The sequence below is a fragment of the Protopterus annectens genome, chromosome 7.part0 (assembly GCF_019279795.1).
Source record: "Protopterus annectens isolate FY-2018-M chromosome 7.part0, PAN1.0, whole genome shotgun sequence".
In the NCBI taxonomy this organism is placed as follows: Eukaryota; Metazoa; Chordata; order Ceratodontiformes; family Protopteridae; genus Protopterus; species Protopterus annectens.
In genome coordinates this window covers 601,632,845-601,660,239 of record NC_056739.1, presented here as the reverse complement: position 1 = coordinate 601,660,239, position 27,395 = coordinate 601,632,845, and the positions used below count along the sequence as shown (strand labels likewise).

The following is a 27,395-nucleotide window of genomic DNA, read 5'->3' as shown; positions in this document are numbered from 1 at the left end:
ATAAAAAAGAAATATGGACATGGGAAAGAAAGAGAGATTTGATATGGTGCTATATTTATGCAAAGGTGAAAGTCAAACTAATCAATATAAATAAGGCAGCCCCAAAGATGTTCGAAGAGAAATACAGGCAAAGACATCCAGAAATGGAAAATTTCATAATAAAAAAAATAATATCACAAACAGGGAATGTAGAAAAGAAGATTAGTAAAGTAGAAGTTAAAAACATAGAAGTTGAAGTTATGGACTGCCTGCAAAGTGAAGGATTTGGTGTAAAAGTTCTAATACAGGTTACATCACAGCATGATGGACCCCAAAGTAAGGAGAAACAGGAACATCAGGAGACATCTCAAGAAGAAATATAGACATGGGAAAGAAAGAGAGATTTAACATGGTGTAATATCTATGCAACGGAGAAAGCAAAACTAATCAATACAAAAAAAGCAGCACCAAAGATATTGGAAGAGAAATACAGAAAGGAATCCCTTACTGTTTGGAATTTATTTCTCAGAAGTCCGGGCAAACCTGGGTGGCCTATGGCTAACCAAGTTCACTGACGATTGCAAATTTGGAGCAAAGACTGAGTCCCCAAATGATGTTAATATACTGAAGACAGGGTTAACCCAGACAAATGATCTAAATGCAAACTAAATGGATTATTATTCCCTTTGGAAAAGATGACTTTCTTGCTCATTTCATTATAGATAGCACAAGTGTAGACTAACTGGTACATGATCTGGGTACTCAGACTGATAGCAACCTGATCTTTGACTACCACATATCCACAGTAGTAAGGAAATCTGAAGATGTCATAATTCCCTTATACTTGGCCCTCATCAGACCAATAACTGACTACAATGCCCCCTTTTGCATGCACTTCACCATACACCTGCAACAATTGGACAGACCACAAAGGTTTCTCACCCAGAAAGTACAGAGTACACCAAACAAGTCTTATACAGAAAGACTGAAAGCCCTGTCACTGTATTCTACAGGTTGCAAAGGGGTGGCCTGTGCCTGGCTTAACAGGGCAGTCTCTGACCCAGCCCTGATGGAAATGCTACACATTCGTAAATCAAGCTGTGGGAGGGTCATTCGCTTCAGGGATCTTAACCTAGCCTCTGACATGAACAGGTCATGCTGGAGAGGTAGATACATCCCTAAGAGACTGCCACTTCTCTGAAACAAGCTCCCATTTCATGTGAAATACAGCCCCACCCTGACCCTCTTTAAATGCAACCTATATTAATGGACGGGTGACTGCAAATTCACTCCCGGGTTGTTGCCCATGTCCCTCCTGGACAGAGGAAATCGTTATTAACTACCATAGACCCTTACCTCTGTGAACTTCACTCATCTAACTATTGACAATTGGGGCAACTCAGGATAAATATGTCTAGGCTTGTAAGGGCTTTAGGGGCATTAGCCTAGTAACTTTCTATAAACCTGTGAGCAATCAAGATGATGGATGTCCTTCTGATTGCTCCCTCTAGCACTTTGTGCCTGGGGGCATTTTCACCTCTCCCCCCAACCTAGCTATGCTATTACAAATACCAATACAGACATAGAGAACATGCAGGCTAAGTAGAAAAAGCAACAATATTAATTTTGGTGTCACTGTGGCAATCTGCCATAAGACAGATAATGTCAATTAACATTTTCATTATGTTACTTAAACATTCAGAGGATGATCCTTACCACAAAATTTGAAAAAAAATGTGTCTCATGGTTTTCATATCTAGTTTTCCTGCTCCATTTCAGCTTACTTTTATTTATTTATTTATTCATTGTTTTTGTTTACCAGGATAGTCTGGCTGGACAGAAAGCTAACACTTTTCAGCTGAGGCCCTGGGAGAAAATTTTCAGAAAACTTCCAGCATTACAAAAATAACATAGTTATCAGAAATATACAAGTAATCAAGGATGGATGGTCAATTATGATAGAGATAGGAAAATCTTGGGCATCAACAGCAATTTTAAGTACTCAGATGGCATTTTATCAGGGGCAAGAGTTGTAGATTTTAAAGTTAGTAATATTTTTTTTGTTGTAGAAACTGAGACTGGTTTGAGTTCCACTGTTTTGGGGATTAATAAGGGAAGACAGCAGCCTGTGTCTGCCTGTGCTGAGAATTCAATAAGAGCAGTCACTGTGTGGATGAAGTGGGGACTGAATTTGCTGGCTATGCTGTCAGTATGATTAGTTATCAGATGACATAGGAGCAGTTTATGTTGTTGCACTGGGTTTAACAGCTTTTTGTTATAATTTGATGCCTGTATATCAACATAGCAGTTTTTTATCAATTTTGATTTGATTTTTAGTGGCGTTTCTGAGGTGTTCAAAGTATTGATGGGCAGCTATGGCTTTTAACTCGCTTCCCTTTTTTCTAGGCTATGTCTCAGTCTTTCATGAGCAGTTTAGTACTTTTTGAAAGCCAGTATGTTGGATTCAGTTTAATTCTTTTTAGGATTAGGTCATTTAGCATGTTAAGGAAAATTGAGTTGAACAGGGCTACATCTTCATCAAGTGGAAGGATTTGAAGAGCCTGCCTGTTAACTGATTTTAGTGCTACGCTGATTTAGTCCTTACTAAAGGAGGAGCGGTTATGAGCAAAGTTGTACCGATGCATTTTTTGGTTAGATTTATGATGCCTTATCGTGAAGATGGGTGGGTGATCATGTAAGGTATTGGGTAAGGCACCTGTTGAGAGGATTTGGTTTGGAGCATTAGATAGAACCCAATCTAAGGTAGGGGCTCTACAAGAGTTTTTATTGTACCTTGTGGGAGTTAAAATAAACTGAGTGAAAACATGTAACTTAATGACACTAGAAGGACTGTTACTTTCAATAGTTAATCAATATTCAGATCTCCTAAAATGATTGTCACAAATGAGATGTAGATTGATGCCCAAGAGAGCAAAGTTCTTTATCAGTAACTTTATTTTCTGGAGGAAAAGTAAGCTTCTATTATGCAAAGGCTTTTGTGAACATTAATGTGCAAGGATGCTACAATTATTTCAGCACTGAAGAGTGGGGGTGGGGTTATATGAGAACTAAAGTGGTTTAAAGCATTTTTGTATTTGATAGCCAACCCACCACCTTTTATGGGTCATGTCAAGTCTTATGGTGTTATATGCCTGGGTGAGATTTCTTCAACTTTTACTTCTTGTTTAAGCCACGCTTCAGTGCTTATTAGTATACCTGGGGAGTGGGAGGCTACCCAGGCATGCACACTAGGAAGTTTGTTTCTTATACGTCTAAAGGTAGCTGTGTATAGAGGGAGACTTGTTATGCTGTTGAGTGGTTCTGCAACCTGCGACCTGGGTTAGGAAGGATGTCATCCCATGTTTTCAAGTCAAAACACCACAGGGAGTATGTAAAAGGGTGTTTGAATTTCAGCTTTGGTTTACAGGAAGGCTTGCTGATTACTTTGTTGTGGGTGTAATACCTTATTTTAAAAAAGGTGGACAGTAGCAGTGGAGAAGAGACTTTGGGCTGTTAATAGTTCAAGATGTGCACTGTTTGGAAGATGACTGGGGTGAGTATGGAGAGTTGTGTAGACAGGTTAGGTCCTGGTAAGATTTAAGGAAGGCAGCAGTTGTTGGGATAATAATAATGCAATTGTGTAGAGTGCTAGCATTGTACATGCGGAGTAAGTATGAATAAAATAGAAGGAAATGAGAGAGGAGGAGTGAATGTGAACAGTAAAAAGTATATATTAAAGCTAGGGAGTAGCTGGGTGGCGAAGTGAAGGTAAAAGGAAAAAAAATAATTGTTAAAACTAGGAAGTAGCTTGAGGGTAGTATTGGGAGGATAACATTAGGTGAGTGTGCAAAATAAAAAGTATGAGTGTGTATTGAAATGAAGGGGGAAGGCAGGAGAGGAAAACAGAAAGGTTTAGCGTAAAGTCAGATTGGCTGGCTATTAGAGATGTGAGGAAATGTGACTGAGGAATAATGTCTTTTACAGTAAAAACCATGTGCTATATTAGAATATGCCCTAGAAACAAAACTGGGTTATGAATAGATGAAGAAACAGAAATAAAAAGTCAAAAACAAATGTGATTTTTTACTGGTAAGTCTGAAAAAGTAACCTGAAATATAAAAATCAAAATCAATGGAAAGGGAAAACGGATCTATTTGTGTATTTCTTTGCTTACTTGTCTGTCTGTACCTGGATTTAATTTGTAATTAATGAGATAGTGTGGGTGCATGGAACATATTTTCATTAGAAGTACAGGGAAAACGTTTTACTTATGTTGTATCTTTCGGCTTTTCCCGGTTAGGGGTCACCACAGCAGAACTCCGGTCCGCTAATGATTGGCAGTAGATTTTTACGTACCGAGTTGCCAGTCCTGATGCACAACCTTCAACGAATGTATGCCCAGTCATGCATGTCTCTACACAGAAGACGCTTTAGCTGAGAATCGAACCGGTCAACGTCTTACTGTGAAGCGACAAAGCTACTGCAGCAACGTTTTACTACAGTGTCTATATCAATCCCATTCTGTAGTAAATTAAATACAGCTATTTACAATAAATGCAGGCTGAATTGTAAAGTTATAGCAAGATGTTTGTAAGATGAAAACCTCATGGCAACTTGTTGGAATTCAGTGATAGCCCTACTTCAGTGTTTTGCACAAAGTAGTGAAACAGAGTGTGGGTTGCCATATAACACTTTGTTGTGCCAGTAACCATGCTGTTTGCAGGAGAGCAGGTGGTACTGTTGAAGGATATAGAGAGAGAGTTGAGTGTAGAACATCTTTTCCAGAATATTGTATGGGATTGAGAGGTACCTCTTAGGTTGGTTTGCTTTGGGAAAAGTTTAATTGGAAGTTTTCCAAATTTGTGTTATGATGTTTTGTGAGAGACACATTATTTGTGTGGGTGAGAGGAAGACATAGATAATCTCTGCAGTGATATATTTATTTATTTATTTTACATTTGTTGACCGGGAGAGTCCAACTGGATACAAGTCCATTTTCAGTGGAGGCCCAGGGAGAAAAGCTCCATGAGTACAATTTATTACAGACAAAAAAATGTAAGGATGAGACTTTGACATACAATATTTAAATGGAATGTGCTGCAGTGGGACTCAAATCAGGAATGGCTACTCATAAGGTGAATGCTCTGCCTACTACACTATTGCTATAATATATGAACCAGGGATTTATGTTGCTAGATCCAGAAGCTGTGTCAGTGGAAATATTTTCTAGTACAACAGAGACTTCTTTGGGATGTATGTATTTGAAGCAGAAGAAGGAGATGAATGGTGGCAGGGTAGGCAATGCATGATCTGTGGGAGATGTGGAGTTTATTTTGGGGAGATTGCTAAATTTGTAAAAATAATTTTTCTGGGGAACATTTTGTTGTACCACATTGAATGGTGTTTCTAGACAGCATGACAAGAGGAAGTTTTCTTCCTGTAAGAAGGTCAATCCCTTTTAAAAAGTGGTTGTCGGAATGTAAGGGTAATTTCTTTCTTTCTTTGGGTATTTCTTTTGTGCCTTCTAATAGACTTCTTGACTTGGTTATGTAAGACTGAAAAAGAGGTAAGTTGTGGGGGGTTGTTTCTATTTCTCCCCTGCTTAATCCCTTACAGTTAAAAGATGCTTGAGTTCATTGGATAGCCTGTCAGTTTTGGTGAGTTTATAAAGTCTGTAAATAAGAGGAAAGAATTTGTATTGCAGCTGAAGTAGAAAGTTGGTTAAGTTTACAGATGCTGTATTAGGGTCATGTAAGGAGAGTATATGGTTCCAGTTGTGGGCTGTGAAAAAGCTTCTGAGTTTGTTTATGTTTGTGCTATTCTGGCAAACCACTTTAGAAGGTATATTTCTGAAGGCTTTTAATATTGGTGATAGTTTTATAGAATGGCTGACAACTGTAAAGGTGATTAGGCAGTAGTCACTTAGTGATGGTGGCAGAATGTTTACACTGGAGATGGAGTTTGCTATGTTATAATAATCAGGTCAATTGTGGAGTGTTTGGAGGACCTGAAGTTAGGTGTTGTTTTTTTTTTTGTTTTTTGTTTTTTTGAGTTGATGAAGACCTGGGTCTGTTAGCAAAGTACCCATGTTGGATGAAAGGGGCCAAGATAATTGAGACTGAAATCACCTAGAATGATTATGTTACTATTTTGGGACAGCTAAGGGTGTTAGTGATAAGTGACTGAATTTATTTAGGGAAGAGGGATGTGGTAGAGAGGCTGTAGCAATCAGTAGCACTTTGCCTTTGTGAGTTGGAAGTTTTGAAAACCCAGTATGGACCAAATTGAAGAGGAGTTTCCTTGGGCAATGACTTTTGGGCAAAAGTTATTTTTGTATATACTTAGACAGCCTCCAGCAGATGCTTTATCTGGTTTGGCATCACTGACATACTTGTAGGAGACAATCAATTATTGGAAGTTGGTAGAGTCTTGTTTGACCTAAGATTCTGTGACTGCTACAATGCCTGGGTTGTGCTGGGAAATAAAAGCATTTATGTGGTCTGCCTTGTTTCAGATGCTATATGTATTGAGGAGGGCACAGGCCAGAGTCAGAAGATAGCAGTTCTGATGTTGAGGAAAGGGAGTTGCAGGGCCTAGTTGGGTTCAATGTTGCTCTTTATAAAGACTATAAAAATTACAAATGATAGTCTGAAGGAGGTCTTTGGTGTTTGTAGGCAGAGACAAAATTCATTGAGTCTTAGTAATTACATAGCACAGTGATACTAACAGTAGTGAACTGGGGGTGGGTTTGATCTGATCACTGGGCAGCTGTGGTAGTGGTTTGTTGGTGGAAATGTTATTTATGTAGGGGTAATACATGGTGATATGGTGATTGGTTGGGTGAGTGTTTTATGAAGATATTTGCTATTAGCTGTAGGGGTGAGTGAGGTAGGTGAAGACGAAAGGAGGAGGAGGAGGTAGAACAGAGCAAGCAGGTGAATGAGGAACATTTTATTGATTGAACTTGTGTGTTGTGTTTGTACAGGAAGTTTTAAGTGGGAGTTAAGATTTCCAGTAATATTATAGTACTGACTATGAAGGCAGTAAAATTAGAGGGTTATTTGGTTCAATGGTGGTATCTTTTTAAGAGGTGTGTCTTGAGGATGTGATTATGGATGCAGATAAATTAGGTGGTCTGACAGGTGGCTAGGGAATTGAGAATGGGAGGGGAGCGAAGTAAGACACAACTCCCACTTTTTGGGGAGTTAATCAGTCAAGGCCTGTGTTTTGTAGTGAGCTCAAAAAAAGGTAGGTACACTGTATGAGTTGTTCAGAAAGGTGAACTTGAAAAAAAGGGTCACTAATAACTGTAGGACAGTAAAGCATTGTATGTTGTTCCACCACTTTAATGGGGAAGGGTAGATCCCCATGGTGTGGGGATAACTACTACAGAGTATTTCTTAGCCGATACAACAGCCTACATATATAAAACCCAAAGGGAATCTATCTATGGAGATGGAAGTGTTTTGAAAGGAAGAGTCAAGCAAAGAGCAGACATGGAGATTCATCCTGCCTTAACATGGTTATGAAACAGAACAACTGAAGTTGTAGGACGCTAAGCACAACTGGAAGGATAAGTGGGAAATGCACCTTAAGTATTTTCCTTTTTGCTTGCTTTCCATTTGCTAAGATGTCTATGGAAGAATTTGGCTAGAGTTCACTGCATCACTGATATTTGTTTACAGTTTTGAGGAGAGGTTCAAGTAGCTTGGCAAAGCTGTGAAATACCTGAGGGAGGAAAAGCAAAACAGTATAAGAACTAAAGATGAGGGGAGTACATTTAAAGTAGCTGAAATAAGAGAAAAAGTATTTTTGTTTCACTTTTGAAACTCTACACAGATATGAGTTCAACCTGAGAGCCACGACTACCACACAGCAGATATGTAAACAAAGGCAGTACAACAAAGCCTCTAAAGGTTTAAATACAAAGGGCATTGTTATAATTCCCAAAAAATAACCTCACAATAAGTAAAACTTAAGCCTGAGGCAGTTTACTTCATGGAAATAATACACACAGGAAATAAATGAACATTGCAAGCTTGTTTAAAAATGCATGCAAACATACTGTAACAGAGAACTGATATGTGCTTTAATATGAATATATTATATATATATATATATATATATATATATATATATATATATATATATATAAATATATATATATATATATATATATATATATATATATTTTTTTTTTTTTTTTTTCCCCCCAGTCTGCATCCATCAATCCATCCATCCTCAACCCCTTTTCCGAAGAAATCTTCCAACAAGAAATCTGGACAAAGCCTAAATTAATGGGAGGGGGGCAAAGGCCCAAATATCAGGACAGATTTTAAATATTGCTCTTACAAACTTTGAAAGCTGCTAGAATAATAGGATATTTGTCAGCATGCATTTTCTGTAGCATGTCAACTCTGAAACTCAAATGAATCTCATTGTTTACTGATTTAAGGCCTCAGTGATTTTCCAGGAAAAAAAATTTTATGAGGAACAGACCAAAAATATGAGGCAAAAATCTGGAGATTCTAAAAAAATATGGACAGTTGAGAGGTATGCATTATGCTCTTACTATAATAGTAGGGAAAATAGCTGACTGTCCAGGCGGGAAAAGTGTGCTGGGTTGACAGTAGGAGGGGGAGACAATGCATACAGATGGTAGACAGATAAGAAAGAGGGTGAGGAAGGCTAAAAACACAGTTTAGATGCCCTCAAATATTCCCCTGCTCTGATGCAGATGGCCAGGGTGATGCAGATGATGTGAGGGTCAATCTCCCTGGTGGTTCAATGATTGGAGCTGACTGGGGCAGCGAGTCTTGTACCCACTGGAGCAGACATTCCTGTGTGTCCCAGTGCCTCTCCACCACCTTTTTGACTGCAGCCTTGACCAGGTCTTAAGCCCATGTTCCTGGCTTGTAAGGGTGCCACACACTGGGGTACTTAAAGTGATGGAACCACTACTCCCACCATGTGAAGCAGTTCCCAGATGGGCAGAGGGAGGTGGTGTTTTTTCGGCACCTGGAAGACTTGGGGAAAATCTGCCCCAAAGCATTTCTGGCCCTGTAGAAAATAGAATATAAAAGGGAAAGAAGGAGAGAGAGAGAGGGGGAGGGAGAGGTGGAAACAACAAAAAGACTCATAATTGTTAAGTAACAAATATCTTTATTTGAATGACTCAAGAGTGAGAGCAATAACATTTTTATTCATGAATATCAAATTATCATTAACCAATTACATATCTTGCAGTTAATAATAATTAATAATAGCTATTAATTTAATACTGGATGATGTTTAGGTCTGCTTCTATCAGTGTTTCTGCCTTTACTGTAATCTGGCTGAATAACTGTATTAGTTTCTACAGTAAAATGCCATAAACCATCAGCAATTAAGTAGTGTAACATCAAATGCTAACATGTACTGCTTCAGCTTCAGGCATGTTCTCACATCCAAATTATTCATTACTGACAGACTATATATCCTTTCACCTGACTGATTACTAAAATACCATTATAAAAATATCTGTGAATTTATTTACTGACCACTGTATTTAGGACATCATGACATCTTGAAATCTGTTACGTAATCATGCAATATTTTGTTTCTTATATATGTATCTGTTATTTCTTTCTCTGTGTAATCCCATACTTATAGGGTTATGAAAGCAGACAATCCTCTCTCCTTTGAAATTGTGTTAAAGTATGAGAAAACAGAGGTAGGTTATTAATCTTGAACGTGTGTGCAGCTTATCTTAAAGGACTGCAGTATTTCATATTTCTTTGGTAATGCAGATTAAAGTATGCCATCATCTCCCACGCTCTTTCATTCTTCATTTTATCATGTTCTCCATACTTAAGTTGTTAGGAAATGCTGCATTTTACTGTGTAAATATATGCACACTGGGCCATAAAGAAATATTTACTGCAAAATGATGGTTGTAAACTTGAGAAGGAATTCCTTCCTGAAAAAAGTAGTGTTCTATACACCTTTGGTGAAATGAGGGAATACTGTTCAACTTAAACTGTTACAAGCAGAGTGGACCATGGTCAAATGGAACCCTAGGTAGGGGAATTGACTTGGCTCCCCCAAATAGTCATTCTGGTCCCATTATTTGCCTTTCTGCCCCCAGTTCCATTAAATACTACTGAAAACTCTCAGCATGCATACTATTTTTTTCTTTACTTTTGAAATGAAGGCAGACATATGGATTTAATTTAAAATGTTTAATTTAAATATCCTTTGTTGCCAAGGTTAATCCCACTAGGCTAGTTAATTCTTTTCGGGGAAGACCCCTCTGTGGTATTTATAGGAGAAATTTGGCTAGTTCATTGGGAAGTTCCCCCTACTCTTTCTGGTAGCTTACATGGATGTAAAAGATCTCAGAGGACCTAACTTTAACACTGACAGATGTGGTCTCGGTATGAAGTCTCATCCAAAGGTGCACTTAGGAGTTCTGAACACCCATTGTGCTACTAACACTGCTTTGAAATTCTATAGCAAAAACACTGATAGCCATTTATTAAGCAAAACGGTTACCCATTGAAAACAGTCTTAGCTTCAGCAATAATGCTTCCCTTGAAACTCGCATTCCTTGAAAATACACCCCTGAAGTTTTGAAGATTTTTTTCCATTAAACAGTGTGTGAAACAATAAAAGATAAAATTACCCATTTCAGCAGCTCTTGTGACTAAGTGAGCAGTCTGGTATTATACACACACACACACACACACACACACACACACACACACACACACACACACACACACACACACACACGCACACACACACTCTTTACTGAGTGAGCATCTGGAATGCTCGGCCCCACTCTGTAACCAGTTCTCTGTAGTGAAGTTAAGTCTGAGAAAGGGGAAAGCAGTAGCAGTGCCAAAGCATGTGCATAACAGTCTCCTTATGTTCAGTAAAAGCAGTAGTCCAATAAAGGGGAAAGCAGTAGCAGTTCCACAGCAGCAGCCCAAAGAGTGAAGTTCATTTTAAGTTTCGCAAGTTGCTGTGCATGCATCATATGTCTTCATACTAAAGACATATGACACATACACAGAGTGTATCCTTAGAGGAAAAAAATAAAATGTTTTGTTTTTAATTAAAAATTAAATGTTATAGCAGCCCCCAGTAGGCCCCCTCCAAGCCAGTGGGCCCTAGGCAACTGCCTTGGTCACCTAGTGTTGGATCCAGCTCTGGTTACAGGCAGTACTGAATATTCCTGAGGTGATGCATTCAGAGCTACCAATTATGTTTACTGGGCGGTGGGGAACTGATGCATTGATCTATGTATATGTCAAAAGTTTGCTACCATGGCAACCACAGCAGCTGGTCAGTTTTAGGAAGAATGGAATGTTGCAGGTGTTTCTTTTCTTGCAACCAACTTTCAAGTCTCCACTGTAAGCTGAAAGGGCTTATTGCCATTAATGTATGTTTTTTTTAATATACGTTATTAGCATTACTGTTACTTATATTATATAACAGTGATGACTTCATTATTATATTTATGCCATTAATCATGGCCTAAAATATTACAGTTTCAATTAATGCAAAGGATAATTATGTATTTCAATAAGTTTGTACTCTCCCCCTCCTAATGATGGGTTGACTGCATCTTTATTTAACATTTACAGAACTCAAAGTAAGTTCTGGAAATCCCCAATATATTATCAATAGCAGTTCAACTCTGAAAAACCTGCTGCAATGACCCTTAGTAGTACAGCATATAAGTAACGCAATTGAAAATACAATTCTGACTAAAAGTTTCACCAGACGAACTGATTTAAGAGTATGATAGCCCAGCACAAGTAAATAGCATTAACAGAATAAAACACTCTAAAGTATAGCAAATAAAACGTTACTCTGCAAGTAATTCAAATATGTATGTACTATCTCAACATTTCAAAACTTTTATGACAACTATGATCCTGAAATATTCTGAATGACAGTTACATCATTTTAAATTCTTTCCTAACCTATGAAGTACAAATAGTGCACAATACATAAAGGCATATATATATATATATATATATATATATATATATATATATGTATGTATGTATGTATATATATATATATATATATATATATATATATATATATATATATATATAGATATATGGATCCACTTCAAAATATTGATTTTCAAAATACCTAAACTCAAAATACTGAGACCAAAATCTCTAAAGCTGAACACTCAAAATACTGAAAACACACAGGATACCAAAACGTATTATATTCCAGCACAAGTACATACTGAAACAAATAAAACACAAACCATATTACTCTTCTCCAAGTATAAGCAGGGGGGGGCAAGCCACCCTGCACCATCTTTACCTCGTTGTTATATATCAACTCCAAGATTGCACTTTAGTGTAGTGAAGTGCAATCTCGGAGTTGATATATTTAAGTAGCAGGGGGTGTGGGGGATGCAGAGGGGCTTGCCCCCTGCTTATATTTGCAGAAGACTAATATGTTTCTGTATGTAGTTCTGCTGCAATATAGTTGTGTTGCTGTACTGTGGATTTTTTTTCAATATTTTGAGTTGCAGTATTTTTAGCTTTAGAGATTTTGGTCTCAGTATTTTGAGTTTAGGTATTTTGAAAGTCAGTATTTTGAAGTGGACCCCTATATATATATATATATATATATATATATATATATATATATATATATACATATACATAGATATATATATATATATATATATATATATATATATGTGTGTGTGTGTACATATACATAATTATATAGATATATCTGTACATAATTATTGTATATTATATCTAACATATATAGGAAATGGACTACCTGCTGTTGATCTCTGCCTTTGGGCTTGTATTTCTAAACTCTACACAGCCAGCTGGTTCTTTTCCTGCTTCTGCAGGTTATCATACCTGTGATAACACTGTTTGTTTGAGTGGAGGATCCCTTTCGCTAAACTGAGGCAATCACCCATCTCCTGCAACATAAAAGCTCGGGTCTATATTAGATAAACAAAAGTTTATCTTACCGAACGCTATCATGAGCGAAAATCCCGGAACCCAAAACCGGAATTGTGAGATCGCAGTAGAGAGAAGATGGGAATATTTGCCCTTTCCTCACTGTAGTGCGATCTCAGAGTTGGAATATATATTTAGCAGGGGGGTGGGGGGCACAGCCCCCCACAATTGCTGTTTCAAGTTCTGGGATTTTCGATAATGTCAGCGTTCGGTAAGATAAACTTTAATTTATTTAATATAGACCCAAAAGTTCAATAACCTTGGAGTATCACCTCCCACCACCAGGTGATTTACTATTTACCTCTCTAATAGACAGCAGGCAGTTAAATGGCTAGACTGACTCTCTTCTTTCCAGAACACCTCAAGTGAAGTTTCCCAAGGCTCTATACTTAGCCCTCCCTTATTCAGCATCTATACTAATGACCTAGATGCCTCCTCCCAACAGAGTGCACTCATACAATATGCTGATGACTCTACAGTCATCTGTTCATCTGATTCTATATCACACCTTCAACAAATCACCCAAACTGCTTTTACATCCATTGAGAGCTGGCTTACTAATAATCAGCTACTGCCCCACCCACCAAAACTATACTTATACTTTACACCCCCAAAATGCACTCCCTAAATAAAAGCCAATTTACTATTCTATCACAGAACGACACAATAATTGAACATGTTCCCCACACAAAACCACTAGGTGTCACCATTGACGAACACCATAAGTTTGTCCTACATATACAAAATAGCATTAGGAAAACACACCAGAAACATGGAATTCTCTACCAGCACAAACATTTCCTAGACTCTCACTCTAAACACTCACTAACCACTTCCTACTTCCTACCCGCTCTCTTATATGGAGCCCCAGTTCTGATTAACCTTCAAACCTGCATAAATTCTAAGCTCGAAACTTGTTACAGCAAAATTGCTAAGTTCGCCGCCAATGCAAAATGCTCCACTCACCACTGTATACCCCTCCGCAATCACAAATGACTTGAACTTCTGGATTACCTTACTTTCATCCAGCTCAACACAGTACACAAAATCACTCACAGACTCATGGCCTGCCCAGCCTTAAATACAATCTTTCACTCCTACATACCAAGCAGATCTCTTAGGTCAGAAAACAAGCAGCTTTTACAAGAGCATCGTCCCATGAAATCAGCCGAACATAACCTATACTCCTTCTCAGTCCACTTATCTATCAGATCCAACCACATACACACATCCTTCAAGTTCACACTTAAGGAACACCTCTCTAAATCCTGGATCTGCTGCATTTTGACCCCAGGCTAATAACTCTTGCCATATCATCACACCTCCACCTCCTAAGTCTGCTACTCCTAACTCCATCTGCCTTAACCCCCTTACTGTTCCTATTCATTCTACCTCTCTCACCCCGTGTTCCTACTACTACACCCTCTCCCTTTTCTTTAGAACAACCATCTCAACTACTTTATATTTTCCCAGTAACTACCCCAATACATAATGCTGTGACTAGCTTTGACTAAAATGGACTATACACTGAAACTATCCTATGTGTTTGTAACTGATTGTTGTATTAGTGCTAATGATATGTTGATTATTTCAGCTACTGTTAAGTGAATGTTTATGTTTATACTACTATGCTAATCTGTCTAATATTGTTTCATATATAATCATATTGTCTTATGGAGCTTTTCTCTCCAGGCCTCCACTGAAAATGGATTCTTTATGGCCCAGTTGGACTTTCCTGGTAAACAAATGCCAAATAAAATAAATATGTAGCGATATGAAACTTTGACAACTAGGTTGCGAAAAACACCCATTAGGGTATAACATCATTCTGGTTAGCCCCTTGCATCTTGCACAAGCAGGAGGTGAGCACAAAAAGGCATAAGAATGTGAGTAGTTTCACATGCACCAGCTTCACACACATAAGCTGAGGCTTGCATGGTGCTCACGTTGCATGCATGAGAAGAGGACAGCTCATCAGAAGCAGTGCAAAGGTAGCTACATCAATGACAGCACTTCCACAAATGTGCTTCGATTCAATTCATGCAGCAAAGAGCAACTGAGCTCCATCTGCATGAGGAAATTTTCAACCTGACTGAAATTACACTAATGTTTTACAGTCTGTCATTTTAAAAGCTAATGGGCCCCGCATTTATGTGAAAACCAAGGGAGAGCAGGAATGAACTGAAAAGGGTTTATAAAACACAAAGACAGCACAGCATTTTTGAAAAAAGGCAATCAGCATTGAATTTCAGTTTGACATCTAGTTACTGTCAATTCAAAAAGTATTGCAATACATCTGTCTACAGTTGTCATATTCAGTTTGTCTCCATAACTATTACATTTGTAGAGTGGCTTATTGCAGACACTGAGAATGCTCAGGATAACACCACAGGCAACCTTCCTATAACTAAGGAATGAAGTACATGCCACTTTACCACACCCTTAGAGCAAATCCATCTAGGCCTCCATGTCACTAAACCCAATCTCGCACATAATGCAGCAGATAACACAGTCATTGGTGCTAACGAAAGTAGGCATCATAATTAATGCCACACATGCTTCTACTACTACTGCTTAATTAATGAATGAATGCTTAACACAGAACTGGTTGGAGTTACATAGATGAGGAAGGGGTGATTCTTTGCTAACACGTACTTGCGAGTTACAAAATGTTGCAGCTGTAGGAACAAGACACAGGAGAGACATCGCTCCTGAGGCAAATCATATGTTCAAAGACTCAGTGAATGTGTCAGTCTCTTTTTTGGAAAAGGGGAGCCAAAACATACAGAGAGAGATTCAGAATAAAGTCATGGTAGCTCAACACGTGTTTCTTGTGCAGAGCCTGAGCACCATGAAGAAGAGACCAACATTTCAGAGGTAACAGTACCCACTGTCAAACCTGTACTCAGAGGTGCCAGGTGAACACATACTTCACAGTTAGCTCCAGATAATTGCAAGGCCTTGTCTGCACAGCAGCAAATGTGTTGTGTCATACTTCCGGCACAGGTTACTGCCTAGGGTTGCCACCTTTTTTTGCGGCCAAAATCGGACCAAGGTCACACCCTTCACACCTTCCCTAGCTCTGCCCATCTCCTCCCTCTCCTTGCTCATTTCCCCCATCTTGTGATTTCATAATCACATCATGGGAAGCAGGAGCATTCTCTTTTCCTTGTTTGCGATGCTGTTTTTCTTTTTTTTTTTCAGAAAAGCAGAGTAAATCTGCTGGTACTGGAGTATGAGCAGTGTTTTCCAGACTACTGGACAATCAGGTTAATTTCCAGATATTCTGAAAGAAAAATGGATAGGTGGCAACCCTACTACTGTCACTCAGAGTCAGGTAGAGATGGTTAGAGTGCTGCAAGGTGTATGCGAGTAAATTCGTGAGCACATGGCAATGATGAAGGCCAGGTAAAATGCCATAATAATTCTCATGTGCACAAACGCATCCACATCAGCCTCAATGCACATACTAGTAAGGACTTACCAGATACACACTGGGGACATGCCTAGAAATGGTCAAGGGACAGTTGGCATGCATCGTAGAGGAGTAGACCAGACACCATGTGCATCTCAAGTAAGCACTCCAAGCAGTCATGTTGATTCCCAGAAGAAAGAAGGCAGTTAGGCCTTGTCAGATTTCCACAACATGTAGCAGAACCTCTCAGTCAAGATCTAGGTCTGGCATCACTGTTAGGTCAATATGAAGAGGTTCCCCTCTATCCAGTAGATATAGTCATAAGAGCAAGTCAGCATCAATCTCACATGTCAACACTTCCTCGTGATGTCTGGGACTGTCATTCACATTACCTTTAGGGGATATAGTGTGTGATCCTTTCCAAATCTAAGTTAAATGTTGACCACTGGTAACACATAAGTCACTTTGCATACAGGGCAAATGTTGACATTATGCTTTGTACCTAAAAGAGAGATTTGACACCTCTTAGACCCAAGCCTCATGCCGCTGCTGATTTAAGAGAGACAACTGCACCTATTTTGATGTCTCCATGATATCATATATCATGTCTGGATGGGCTGCATTAGATTAAGGAGTGACATACCCATTACCACTGAACCTCATACTACTGCTAATTTTATAAAAGATGGCCACCATTACTATCATGTCTGGCTTTCTGGATATTTTGCATTGGTTAAGGGCTGATACCATGGACCCTCATCTGGTGCTCTTGTGTCATTTGCATCTCAGGTGTCTTGCCAATTCTATGTTCTGCACATGAATTATTACTTTCTGCAAAGTCTGAGGATTATAGTTCACAATGAAATACATTAAAGACTCCTGTATCTATTATTAAAAATATGATAAAAAATTGCTTACCGTACCCTTGCCAAGTGAAATACATGACTTGCCATCCACACTGAGGTGATAACCTTCACGGCAATGACATTTATAACTTCCTGGAGTGTTTATGCACATCTGCTCACACAGGGTACCATTACTCTCAGCACATTCGTTAACATCTGGTACAAAAACAAAAATTCAGAAGTGAAAAAGTTGGGCATGCATCATTGTGAAATAAAGTAGGAACTTAATGGATATGTTCTTTTTTTCCTGCTACAATATAGCTGTAGATTATAGTAGTGTAAAAGTGACTGACATGTATTTTTAATAACTATAGTCCTTTTTATTATGTTTCTAATGATCTAATTTTAGACCTGGTTATAACTGTTAGAAATATATTTACTGGCAAAAACTGCAACTCGTTTTTTGTTCACTGCAGTAAGTAACAGTCTAGATAGTTTATTTTTAAATAGAAGGCATGAGCTAATTATCATTATATTCCAATAAGACTGTAAAAATAACATGTTGATCTCAGTGTACTCCTCTTATTCACAGGGGCTCACACAGGTGCTACTGTTTAGTTTGTTAGTTAACATGACACAATGTTCTGCATTTAGTACAGTTTTCAGCGTGCAGACCTCCACTCACATGGGATGCCATGATTCCACAAATGATAGGATGAGATATTAGGGAAATTACCTGATTTCTCAGGCAGAGTCCACAAACAGGCAATTACTACATATACAGCTATGCAGCAGTGTTTTCCTGCAACCTTCTTACAAGAGGTGTACAGTAGATAGAGGAGGTTATACTTGTATGCGAATATTAAAGTCATCTGTCACTATTCCTAACCTCATGGCTATTTTATTTTTGTAATGTCTAATTCTGTAGTTTCTCAATAATTGTTTCTTAGTTTACAGTCATGTTTACCTTGTTTTCAGTTATTTTCCATTGTGTAATGCTCCACCCCTCTGTAATTCTCTGTAGAATGCCCTCTGACCTGTGATGTCACTTGAGTGCGTGAAAGCATTTCTAAGGACAAAGTTGTTTTTCTATTGAAACTACATATGTCCAAGTTATTGGTTTAACTTTGGATGTTGGAATTCTAAACCCTTACAAGGATTATTATTATGCATTCAGCAGGAAGTTCAAATGACAGCAATGTTGATATTAATGAGGCTCCATATCATAGTGGCAGCCTGTGTGGCTCAGTAGGCTAGGACATTAGCATGGGTGATGGTGTTGATGGTTTGAATCTGGCAGTATCCACATCCTTATGCCTGGCATACCAGGCATTGTCAGACCCCACTCTGATGGACCTCCTGCATATCCACTAAACAAACAGCAGCAGAATTACCCATTCTAAAGACTTAAGTCTTGCCTGTAATATAAATAGGACCTGCTGGAGAGATAGGTATGTGTCGCAGAGACTACCACGTCTATAGAACAGGCTCCCCATCCATGTGAAGCAGAGTCCCTCCCTAACCCTATTCAAGTGCAACTTGGACAAATAGATAGGAAACTGGAAATTCATCCCTGGTTTGGCACCTATGTCTCTAATGGACACAAGTAACCTGTAAATGGTTCATCTCCCAAACTCCTGCTTACACTTATCAAGGGTATCAGAACTTGTAAGAGATTTGGGATGCATAGCTAGGCTTAAAAAGGCCCATGTGGTTGTTAGCCTAGTAAACAACTATAAACCTATGAAATATTGCTCTAAAATTACTATTTGGACAATGGCTTTGTATGTTATCCTGTACTTTTACGTCCCTGTGGCCACAAACTGTACCATGCTCTCCCCAACTTTACATTGTTATTAAAGATTAGTATACTACTGTCTTATTACAAAACATTTTGTGTCTTAATTTTGTTATTCTAAACACACTTTCTGATATTTGAATGATTTTTATGTCATTGTATTGCCTGTATTATGACTATAATATGTCTGTATACTGACTATTCATATGTATCTTGTCAGTGTTTGTTTTCTCACTATTGTATGTTAAGTCGATGTTTTTATTTTCTCATTATTGTACATTAAAACAATTCAACACACTAGGTATGTTTCTTTCTCTCTGAATCTGCTGAAAATGTTTTTTTTCCACCTAGAAAGACTTTCTGGTCAACACAAGCAATCAACAAACAAAGTAAAACAAAATAAAGTAAAAGAAAATAAATTTGGGAAATCACAAATAGTATGGATTCTACTAGAGTATAATGAATTTCTTTTGCTGCTGATTGCTAAATTAAATATATTTTCTAAACTGGTGGCTGCATTACTTTCATTTTGTTGTCACACATACTATCATTTTTGGTTCACAGCAGTGCACTGTTTTTTTATTAATGTTTTGAGTGGAAGCAGTATGTGTATGGATAAAATGTTTTTGTTTGGTATGTAGGGGAGGAAGTCAATGAATGGTATGGGTCTGTTTGAAAATTAGCAATGAATATGATATTAGAAATAAGCACCGTAATTATACTCATAGAAGCTCTGTCACATTCTTAACAAACACGTACATGCTCGTGGGAAAGCAAGGGAAATGTGGTGCATTGCTTCAGTTCTTCTCTATGTAAACTACTAGTTTGTTTTTCATTAACAGTTAGTTAGTTTGTCAGTTCGTTAGTTAATTAAGAAAATGTAAAGAACTATAAGAGAATGTGTGTAGTACAGTTTACAAGGGAACAAAAGTTTATTTCTGAAACTATTTAGAGGGTGATAGAGACAGGATGAAATGATGATAGTGCTGGGAGTAGATCAAGGAGATAGATTGTACACATGGGTATCATGTATGAGGTTTGCAGCAGCACTTTGTTAAAGGTTCTGTGTGTGCTTGTGTGTGTGTGTGTGTGTGTGTGTGTGTGTGTGTGTGTGTGTGTGTGTGTGTGTGTGTGTGTGCGGACATTCTGCAATAAACTGGGCAGGTAAAAGTTATGCACAACACAACTAACATCATATCTTAGCTTAGACACCTGAAAATACATAAATGAGTAACTATTTCCACAGAAACAAAACGCATTGTTCATACTGTTGTTAAAAATAAAATGCAACAATCAATGTGTTGCTATTTGGCAAGTCAATGAGGATTGAATTTACTAAATAATGGCAGATATTTGAGTTTCAGACTTTATGTAATTCAGAAAATATATGTTAACACACAAAACCTTTCATTTTAGCAATTTTCTAACTTTATAAGAGCACTATTTAAAATCGGTTACTATGTTTGCTGTGGCATGTAAAAGAAAAATCACACTCTAATGAGTGCATCATAAGATACAAATACCAGGGACTGTAGGTCATGATTAACATTTCTCAGATGGGTAGTACTGCAAGAACTTTCAACCAGGTATAAAGGCAAAAAGTAGACAAACATTTATTTATAATTCCTCAACATTTATTAACCAAGGCTAGCAGTCTCACAGAGTAGCAATGTGGCCACACATGCCAGCAAAAATGATACCAGCAAAGAGTTACATTACACTAGCTGGCAGCAGCTACTAGACCACTTTTGAGTAGGCAAAGATATTATACAGACATTGGATAACCTCGTTGGCCCACAAACTGCAAGTGGAGGAATGCATGGACTTCTCATACCAACAGATGTCAAGTTACATGCAGTTTTTACCTTTCTGGTTATAGCAGTCTTCTAGAAATGAACTGAGATCATATTGGGTATCTAAAAGATATTGGCCTGAATAATATTGAAGGTGTTCCGTAATAAATTACTGACATATGTGGATAAGTACATTTAGTTTCACAACACAGCATGAGAGAGAACCATTATTACGTGTAATTTTTAAGATACTGCCACCTCTCTGAAGTGCTGAGAGATATAGCTTGCACCCATGTGGCAGATATAGGCCTCACTCAGGTGTCCATGGACAGCATTATGTCAACAGGAAGGGCTCCAATTCCATGAACTGACAAGTAGTGTGTAACAAACAGGAGCTCATAGTCTCTGTTGAAAACCTTAATTGTTGAGGTGGTAGAAGTAATGTTTTAATACATTTTTATTTTCAGTTGTCTAAGTAAGTTCCTGTAATCTTATTATTTGTTTTTCTACTGCATACTGCTGATAAATGTATGTGTCTGCACAGCACACTGGCAATGCCTGTAATACCCAAATATGGCATACGAGTCATTTGTATTGTTGCTTCCTGCACATGGCGTTTCCACAGGCCTACCTAGTATTAGGTTAGCTTATTAGGTCATTGTCTCACTGAGTCAGTGAGCTGATCTTCAGACCTTTTTCAGCCATAGCCCATGTGAAATGGTCAGTTACAGTATATTGAAATTACACAATAAAAATACAGCAGTATACCAATAGCAGTGATATACTAGTACAGTAGTGTTGTGAGGTTATAGAATGAAAAAGAAAATACGATGAAAAAACATTTCCACAAGCTGTTTAATTGTTAGGCCAATATTTTAATAGATATTCTGTGATCACACTGCTACAGTTGTCTTCTAACCTGTGCATTAGCACCTGTATACTATCTCTAAATGTATTTGTTTTCATTTGATGTTTTCACAATTGGTTATCTTTCAAGTGTCTTCTGGAAAGGAGTTTCTGATGTGGGAGCTAATTTTGATTAGGCCATTTAACCTAGTGCTTTAATGAATGGCAGTCTGATTATGATAATGAAATCTGAATAATTTTAATTGAATGAGGTATCAGTGTCCTTGTGCTTTAGTTTTATGATGGGGAGGGCATGGCATTTATTAAAAGTGTTTATGATAGGGGAGGGCATGACATTTATTAAACGTGTTTATGATAGGGGAGGACATGGCATTTATTAAAAGTGTTTATCAGACCTCTCAACCAATTGGGGACAAATTTCAACAGAATCAGGGACAAGTCAAGCAAAAATCAGGGACAATCAGTGACACTTAACTTGAAACATTGACAGAATCAGAGCATATGAATTAATACACATTTTCTGAAGTAAAAGAAGTTTATAACTCTTAATTATTGTCATTATTCATTAAGTGTAATTCACCACATTTCCTCCAAAAGTCACTAGTTTTAGGAGGGATTAAGAGGGACAGAGTTAAAATTTGAGTCAAAATCAGTGACGTCCCTGAAAATCAGGGACAGTTGAGAGGTATGGTATGTTAGGGGAGGACATGGCATTTATTAAAAATGTAGTCATTGCTGTTACAAGCACCAACTTGGTTCTCTGTTGTGTTAAACAATGTTGCTCCTTTTGACTTGCTAAGGTAACAAATATACATAAATAATTTATTACTTAAGTAGTATGACTATTCTCGGTCGAATGCAGGATAAAGATATGCAGGTTATATACAATTTTTGGTATTAGCATCCATATTGCAGTGGTTTCTCAGGCTTCTTGGGAATGTGTGTTTCAATATCTATAAGATACTTTGCATTGCAACATAATTCAATTTGTTGTTTCCTATGAGTATGCCAAACGTGAAGCATTGGTATAGTCTGATTCATTATATTTTTTTGAGTTACTATGGGTAGACAGGTTCTTTGTGGGTCTGAGACTGTCACAGATAGATTTATTTATGATGAGTACCAAAAAGCATTGTAGTTGTTTTGTTACAATTAATTACTACTTTTGTCAACTAACCATTTCCATATTTGCTTAAAATCCTTTTGTAATTTCCTTTGAATATTACAAAGTCAGGTGTCGGAACTTAGTACTCCACTGTCATCTGCATACATTGTAAGGTTTAGCTTGGGTGAATCAAATGTTCAATTATTGATGATCACAGGTAAGCATACTGATACACTCACAAAAAACTCAGACAGTTTCAAGTCAAAGTCAAAGTAAACTTTATTCTCATACAGATCAGCACAGATAAAAAAATAAGATACAAAACAGTAAATAAAGTAAACCAAATTTGAAAGCACTATTTACATTGGAAACACAACAAATACAACACCAGGAATAAACTCAGTAGAAATATAAGCATATGCATAAAACAGTACTACAATAAATAAGAGAGGCACACATCTAAACTTACCCATGACCAATATATACCATAAACTTACAGTTCACAGTTTTCCTAGTGCAGATAGAGACATATGAAGTGAGACATTCAGAGAATTTATGTAAACAACAATGCCATATTGCACCCAAATAATGTTTTACCCATTTAGCGGGTTAGGCTATGAGTTTGTTGTTCAGCAGTCTGATGTCATGTGGGAAGACGTTGCCATGAAATCTGGATGTCCTGCATCTAATGCTTCTGTAGCACTTCCTTGTTGGCAGGAGTTTGAACAGTCCATGAGCCGGATGGTGTATATCCTTCAATAGTTTTTAGACTCTCTCATAGCATCTGTTTGAATATATGTCCTGTAGGGATTGAAGGTCGGAGCCACTGATTTTTATGGCCTGTTTAACAATCTTATCCAGTGCCTTCCAATCAGCTTGAGAGCAATTTCCATACCAAACAACAATGTTGTTTGTCAGTACACTCTCAATCATGGTTCTGTAGAAGGTGAGTAGGACCTGTGGGGGGAGGGTATACTTATTGCACCATTGTACCTATGCTTAACCCCCCCCCCAAAATCTCTGTCCTCTATCATATGTCCCTACTGGGGTGCAGGTGATTCAGGATTTCCCCTAGACACTTGATTGATGATGCTTGTACTAAATACAGAATGCATGTCTGAACAGCTATACATATATATATATATATATATATATACCACCACCCATGCCCAAAACAGGAATGTTCTAGAACATGTGTCTGGCCACCTGAAATCAGAGTTCCATCTTGGCAGAGCACTACAGTATTCCCCCCCACTACAGCTTGTCAACTGTATATAGCATGTTGCATGCTTCATAATATGATCCTCAGAAAATAGGCAGGCCAGTTGTCAAAACTGTGACCTTCCATACCTGCAAGAGCTACCTGCATATTGTTGTCACTGCACACACAGTATTCAGCAGCACAGGTGAAGTGCACATGGTGGTAGTGCTTTGTCATAGAGAATAACATGGTGCGCACAGTGTTCTATATAGGCTATCCTGGGCAGTGCATGCTCGAGCCACAATGTATATCAGAATATTATTGTGTACAGTACACAGAAAGGAGGATGGCAAGTGTCAGAGCTATCATCAGTTGCACAGATTCCTAGAAATGCATGGCTGTCTACACAACTAGGGAGTGTGGGACTACTAGTCAATGGAGGTCAAAACATAAGTCATGGATGGTCATCGCTGTCAGAGGATTTCCTCTGTTAGCTAAGAAGGGACCCACTACAGACATCTGTAGTGTGGCCACTGAAATGGTGAGACATGACTAGGCACTAATTACCTTTGCAGTGTGGCCCCTGTGATGGGTAAACGTAGTTGGAGTAGAAGATAAATGAGACACAGAAGTAGTGTAACTAGTGGAGCATGGCCAGTATAGGATACGTGCCTGAGGTGCTCAGGTGCGTCTGCTGTGAGGCTGCTCCCAGCATAGGGAAGGGTATAACTGTTTTCCCTGTGATGGTCATCTTCTGTGGCCACAACAGGTATGTGCACACCCTAACCATAGGCATAAAGGAGTGTTGAAGGTAGCACTGGCTAACTCCTGCATAGAAATGGTCATGAATGCAATATGTGCCGCCACAGGCTACTTGAGTTCAATCATAGTATCCTCCGTGGGTTACATCATCTCCCCGATGCTTCTGTAGTGCTGGATGACAGCTACCCCAAGGACACTTCCCACTCCTATCATTTCCAGGTTGGCATGTGTAGCTGGGAACTGTGTCTGGATTACAGCCCTGCACATCTGCTGATTGATGGTTATGGCTGCTCACATATCTGTGCCTGCTAACTTGAACCACTGATTTCCCACTGTAAGGAGGATGTCTTTACAGTACTTTGGCAAAGGGAGCAGTAGTAGTGATGCCAGTCCTGTCTGTCTTAGGGGAGCCCCTCAAAAAGCATCATGACTCACCAATGCTGTGCATCCTTTAGGACAGCAGGTGAGGGGAATTCACAGTTACACCCTGGTCAATAAGTGTAGAACCACCCAGAAGGAAGAGAGACGGTCAGTGTGCCACGTACCAGCATCATCATCAGATGCTAACAGGTGCTGACCTCAATATGTTGTCCTAATCCAGATTCTACAGATGTCACATAGCAATATTCTGTCCTGTGAATGTATAATACAGGAAATCTCAAAGTTATAGTGCCTGCCATGCAAGCTGTAATACTCATTGGTGCTGACCCAAATGCTCCTCTGTGTCTGAGCACCCAATGTACCTATGGAACACACAGGCAGCACTCAGTGTGTTCTTGATGTTAATTTGGGCATTGTCAGTTTATTGCTTATACCATATGGCTACCAACTGTGCTGATATCCATGTGAAATATGTGCTGTTCACTCCCAGACTCAGTGTCCACGCCTCTTGGCATGATACCTGTACCCTCATATTCTATCTGTTAGGATCTCAAGAACAACTCGCCATTGCCCATGAGGGCTGCACTAAAATGTGCCCATTCCAGTTGCAATCCTTTCCATCAGTATGATGTATGTGCCTTCAACAAGGCATACCTTATCATGTCATTAAGATACTTACTTATGTCATTGACAAACTTCCTTATCATGTCATTGACATACTTCTGACATGGCTGTGTTCTGCAGTTCCTCCTAGCCATAACTTTCACATCACAGACTACTTTGTCCAACATGTAGACATGTATAGACTGATGGGTGCCCTCTCTCCCATGTAGGCATTGTCTGTGGGTCTTAAGAGCCCGCAATAGAACTTCAGTATCAGTAAAGCTAAACTTGTTGCAGATATCTGCCATCTTTGTAGAATAAATGTACACCTATGAATTATGTAGACAATATTAGTGGGCAGGTGATATGTGGGAAGAGCGCGATACCAATGTTACACATACGTTGTATGGATAATCTGCATAAGACAGGGCTGGACAGGGATAGGTAGATAGTGGGAAGGGGCAAAGCTATGCTGGACAGTGGGGTATACCAGGCGTGTAGTGGTAGTGTCAGACCTGTGCAGAGATACAGCTGTGTCATGTCATACAAATAGGGTTCCACTAACAGCTGTAGGGGATGGGGGGGGTTCCTGACAATAGGCATGTGTTCTGGGGTATGCCAGGGGGAATGTGTGAGAATGCTCCCAGCTGATGTTACCACTGGCAGAGGAGTATACTACTTGAAGAGCAGGCAGGAGAAGAGTCAGCAGTCCTCAGGATGTTTGCAACTGTAGTTAGCAGGGCCAGCAAAACTAATGACACATCCAGTATTGCTACCATTGCCTAGTCACAAGCAGGGGCTCACAGGTATACACCAGTGGTGTCATGTAGCCAAGGGAAGAGTGGAGGGAGAGATAGTATCAGTCCAGGTTCAGTGAGCTTCCAGCCCTGAAATACAGTGGTTCAGTGAGCTTCCAGCCCTGAAATACAGTTGTAAGCAGAGAGATAACAATCTACACATGCTACAAGTGAAAGTTTAAGCTACAGTTAAGAATAGTACTAAAGTGGTGCTCACTGAGATTCCTCTTAGAAAAAACACGCTACTGAAGATCTACTTTGTCATGGAGACAGCAATACTACATATTTTCAAAAGCAATAATAATAGTCTCAGCAAACACATTACACTAACATTATGCACCCTATTAAAATTTTACATAGCTAAAAACTTGATGGACAGATCCAAACTATCTTGGTCAGAATATAAGAACATGTCAAAAAAGCATATATTGCCTAAGAAGCTTTATACAAAAAGTCAAAAGAAACAAACATATTATCATAACTACTGCAAAGCTTTAATTGATATGTTAGCATAAATGGCAAAACATGTAAATACATAAAGATAGTAAACACACCTTTTAGTTAAGAGTAGTAACACCATTAGCTAAGGTAACATTTTTGTATATATGGATATATGGTATAGTAGTGTAGATTTTTTTGCTTCATTTAGGTTGGTGTTATTCTTCAATTTATACTCTCATTTGTTACCATAATGTACAAGTGAATTGTATTATAACAGTATCCAGACTATGTCATAACATAAGCAGAACTTCATGCTAATCAAATATTGTAATCTTTAGCTATTTTGAATTTATTTAGTATAGTGTGCGAATGCCTAGTTTAATAACTTGCTCATGTTAAGCAATTTGTAA

The 27,395-nt window shown here is 38.4% G+C and overlaps 1 protein-coding gene across 3 annotated transcripts in view; it reads right to left on the bottom strand.

The window, feature by feature from the left end:
• The window catches only part of LOC122806621 (collagen and calcium-binding EGF domain-containing protein 1-like), an 876,736-nt gene that overhangs the window by 340,936 nt on the left and 508,405 nt on the right, over positions 1–27,395 (bottom strand). The window contains exon 5 of one of the 3 annotated variants that reach the window (XM_044077195.1): positions 17,311–17,453. The exons of 1 other annotated variant lie outside the window; for it this stretch is intronic. In XM_044077195.1, the coding sequence (XP_043933130.1) occupies positions 17,311–17,453 (143 nt within the window). The remainder of the gene's footprint in view (positions 1–17,310; positions 17,454–27,395) is intronic. One more of the 3 variants, XM_044077194.1, reaches the window with a different exon arrangement.